The following is a 2,500-nucleotide window of genomic DNA, read 5'->3' as shown; positions in this document are numbered from 1 at the left end:
CGACGTCACTGGCATCTGTTCTAAGATAAAAGGTTTTAGACATGTCAGGTAAACATAATATAGGATTAGAAATCAAGGCAGATTTTAGAGAATTAAAGCAATCAATTTGATTATCATTCCAATTAAGTTTATTACTACTGTACTTCTTCAGTAGATCGTTCAAAGGAGCAGCAGTACTAGCAAAATTAGGTACAAATTTCCTATAATAACCAACAGTTCCGAGAAACGATCTAAGTTGTTTTTTTTGTAGTAGGCAAAGGCATGGCATTTATAGACACGGTTTTTTTTCATCACGTGGGGTAATACCATTATTACTAAGCAATACACCTAGATATTTTATGTTTGAGTCGGCAAAATAACATTTAGCAGGACTAACAGTCAAACCATGCTTTCGTAATCTTAACAGCAGATCTTTCACGTCCTGGAGGTGTTCACACCAATCATTATTATGTACAATAATATTGTCGAAATAGCAATCTGCATTTCTTAACCCAAGTAAAACTCTACGCATTAACCTTATAAATGTTGCACAGGCAGTCTTTAAACCGAAAGGCATAACTTTCCACTGCATCAATCCTCTATGGGTTGCTAAAGCTGTATATATTTTACAATCATTAGGCAGAGGAATTTGCCAATATCCTTTACACATGTCCAATTCTGTGAAATAAGTATCATTAGCAAAATTAGTCAAAGCATCTTCTGTGGTAGGCATGGGCTCAGCATCAAAATCTGAGATACTATTCAGGGAACGAACGTCAATACAAACACGCCAACTACCATCAGACTTTTTAACCAGCACAACTGGCGAACAATAAGGGGATTCAGAAGGCTCAATAACACCAAGCTCAATCATCTTGTCTACCTCATCGCTAAACTCCCGAACTAAATTATGTGGTATAGGATAAGGCTTCTTATGTATGGGAACGTTAGAGGTCAAAATAATTTTGTGCTCTATCGTTGAAGTTAAACCAGGGTGATTACAAATTACATCAGGGAAATCATTTAGAACATTTAGCAGTTCTTTTACTTGAGAAGCAGATAAATTATTACCTATCTGAAAATCATTGTCATATTTCATTTCAAAGAAAATAGGCTCAGATGTTTCATTCGAAGATAGATCATCAACAATACTTAACTGAACAACATCTTTATCTTTCCGACTAAGGGCATCATCACGTCTATAATAGCGCTTCGCATATTGATATGGAAAAGTTTCTCCTTTCCACGAATCTTTACAATATAATCCACACCATTCTCGTGACATTTAATTACTGGGTAAGGGCCAAGCCACTGCATTTCTAATTTATTTGACTTAGTAGGAAGTAAAACTAAGACTTCATTTCCAACATGGAGTTTGCGGGGTTTGCATTTCAGATCGTAATACGCCTTGTAATTCTGACCGCTTATCTCCGCATGCGAGGCGGCCAATTTTGCCGTTTCCTCGAGACGGGAACGGAGATCCAAAACATACTGATAAGTGCTTTTAACATCTTTATCAATTTCGTCGTTAGTCCACAATTCATGTAGAATACTTATGGGTCCGCGAACCTTACGTCCATACAAGAGTTCAAAGGGGGAGAATTTCAAGCTATCATTACGGATTTCCCGATACGCAAATAAAGCTGCGGGAATATATCGATCCCAATTTTTCGGATGATCAGAACATAGCTTTTTAATTATGGATTTTAATACTCCGTTTAACCTCTCAACTGCACCATTACAATTAGCATGATAGGGGGAAGTAAAGATCGCTTTGATAGACAGCAAACGATGGATTTCGCTCATAAGATCAGACTTGAATTGTGTTCCGCGATCACTTAATATCTCATTAGGAACACCAACTCGAGAGAAAATTTCTACAAGACTTTCCGCAATGATCAAGGTATCTATATTTTTAAGAGGAACAGCTTCAGGGTATCTCGTGGCATAATCAATTAGAGTCAGAATATATTTGTTACCCCTTTCAGAACATGGGGATATCGGACCAACTATGTCAATCGCCACACGTGAAAATGGTTTCGAGATGACCGGAATATTTTTCATGGGTACTTTCCTCACACCACCTCGAGCTGAAAATGTTTGACACTTATGGCAAGAACGGCAAAATCTCTTAATATCGGCTCCAGCGCCTGGCCAAAAGAACTTATCGAAAACTTTATTAGCAGTTTTACGATGTGAAAAGTGTCCAGCTGTGAGAGCGTCGTGAGCAAGGCACATAACATCATTACGGTACTTCTCTGGCACCACAAGCTGTTTGCTACCAACCTCATAGTCATTTAAACTAGTGACACACACGCGGTAAATCAAACCGTCAATCATTTCATACTTAGCAGTACGGCTTTTACTTTTAACCAAATCATTGTTAACCAGTTTATCACGAATGTTTTTTAAGGATGAACAAGACTGTTGTCCTTTCACAATTTCAGCCTTATCAACATTAGCGTTAATGATGAACGCGGGGCAAGAAAGTGCTGAACTAGGAGAGGCCTTTAAATTAGTG

The 2,500-nt window shown here is 37.9% G+C and overlaps 1 protein-coding gene across 1 annotated transcript in view; it reads right to left on the bottom strand.

Moving 5' to 3' along the window:
• Positions 1 to 1,129: 1,129 nt before the first annotated feature.
• Positions 1,130 to 2,500, bottom strand: part of LOC147468310 (uncharacterized) — a 9,974-nt gene continuing 8,603 nt past the window's right edge. The window contains exon 3 of the mRNA XM_086555312.1: positions 1,130 to 2,500. This exon is cut by the window's right edge and continues 1,878 nt beyond it. Coding sequence (XP_086411438.1) covers positions 1,132 to 2,500 — 1,369 coding nt within the window. The 3' untranslated portion in view covers positions 1,130 to 1,131.

Source organism: Penaeus japonicus, unplaced genomic scaffold, assembly GCF_977035675.1.
Source record: "Penaeus japonicus unplaced genomic scaffold, GWHDUDI00000001_assembly GWHDUDI00000030, whole genome shotgun sequence".
NCBI lineage: Eukaryota > Metazoa > Arthropoda > Malacostraca > Decapoda > Penaeidae > Penaeus > Penaeus japonicus.
This window is presented reverse-complemented; position numbering and strand designations above follow the sequence as displayed.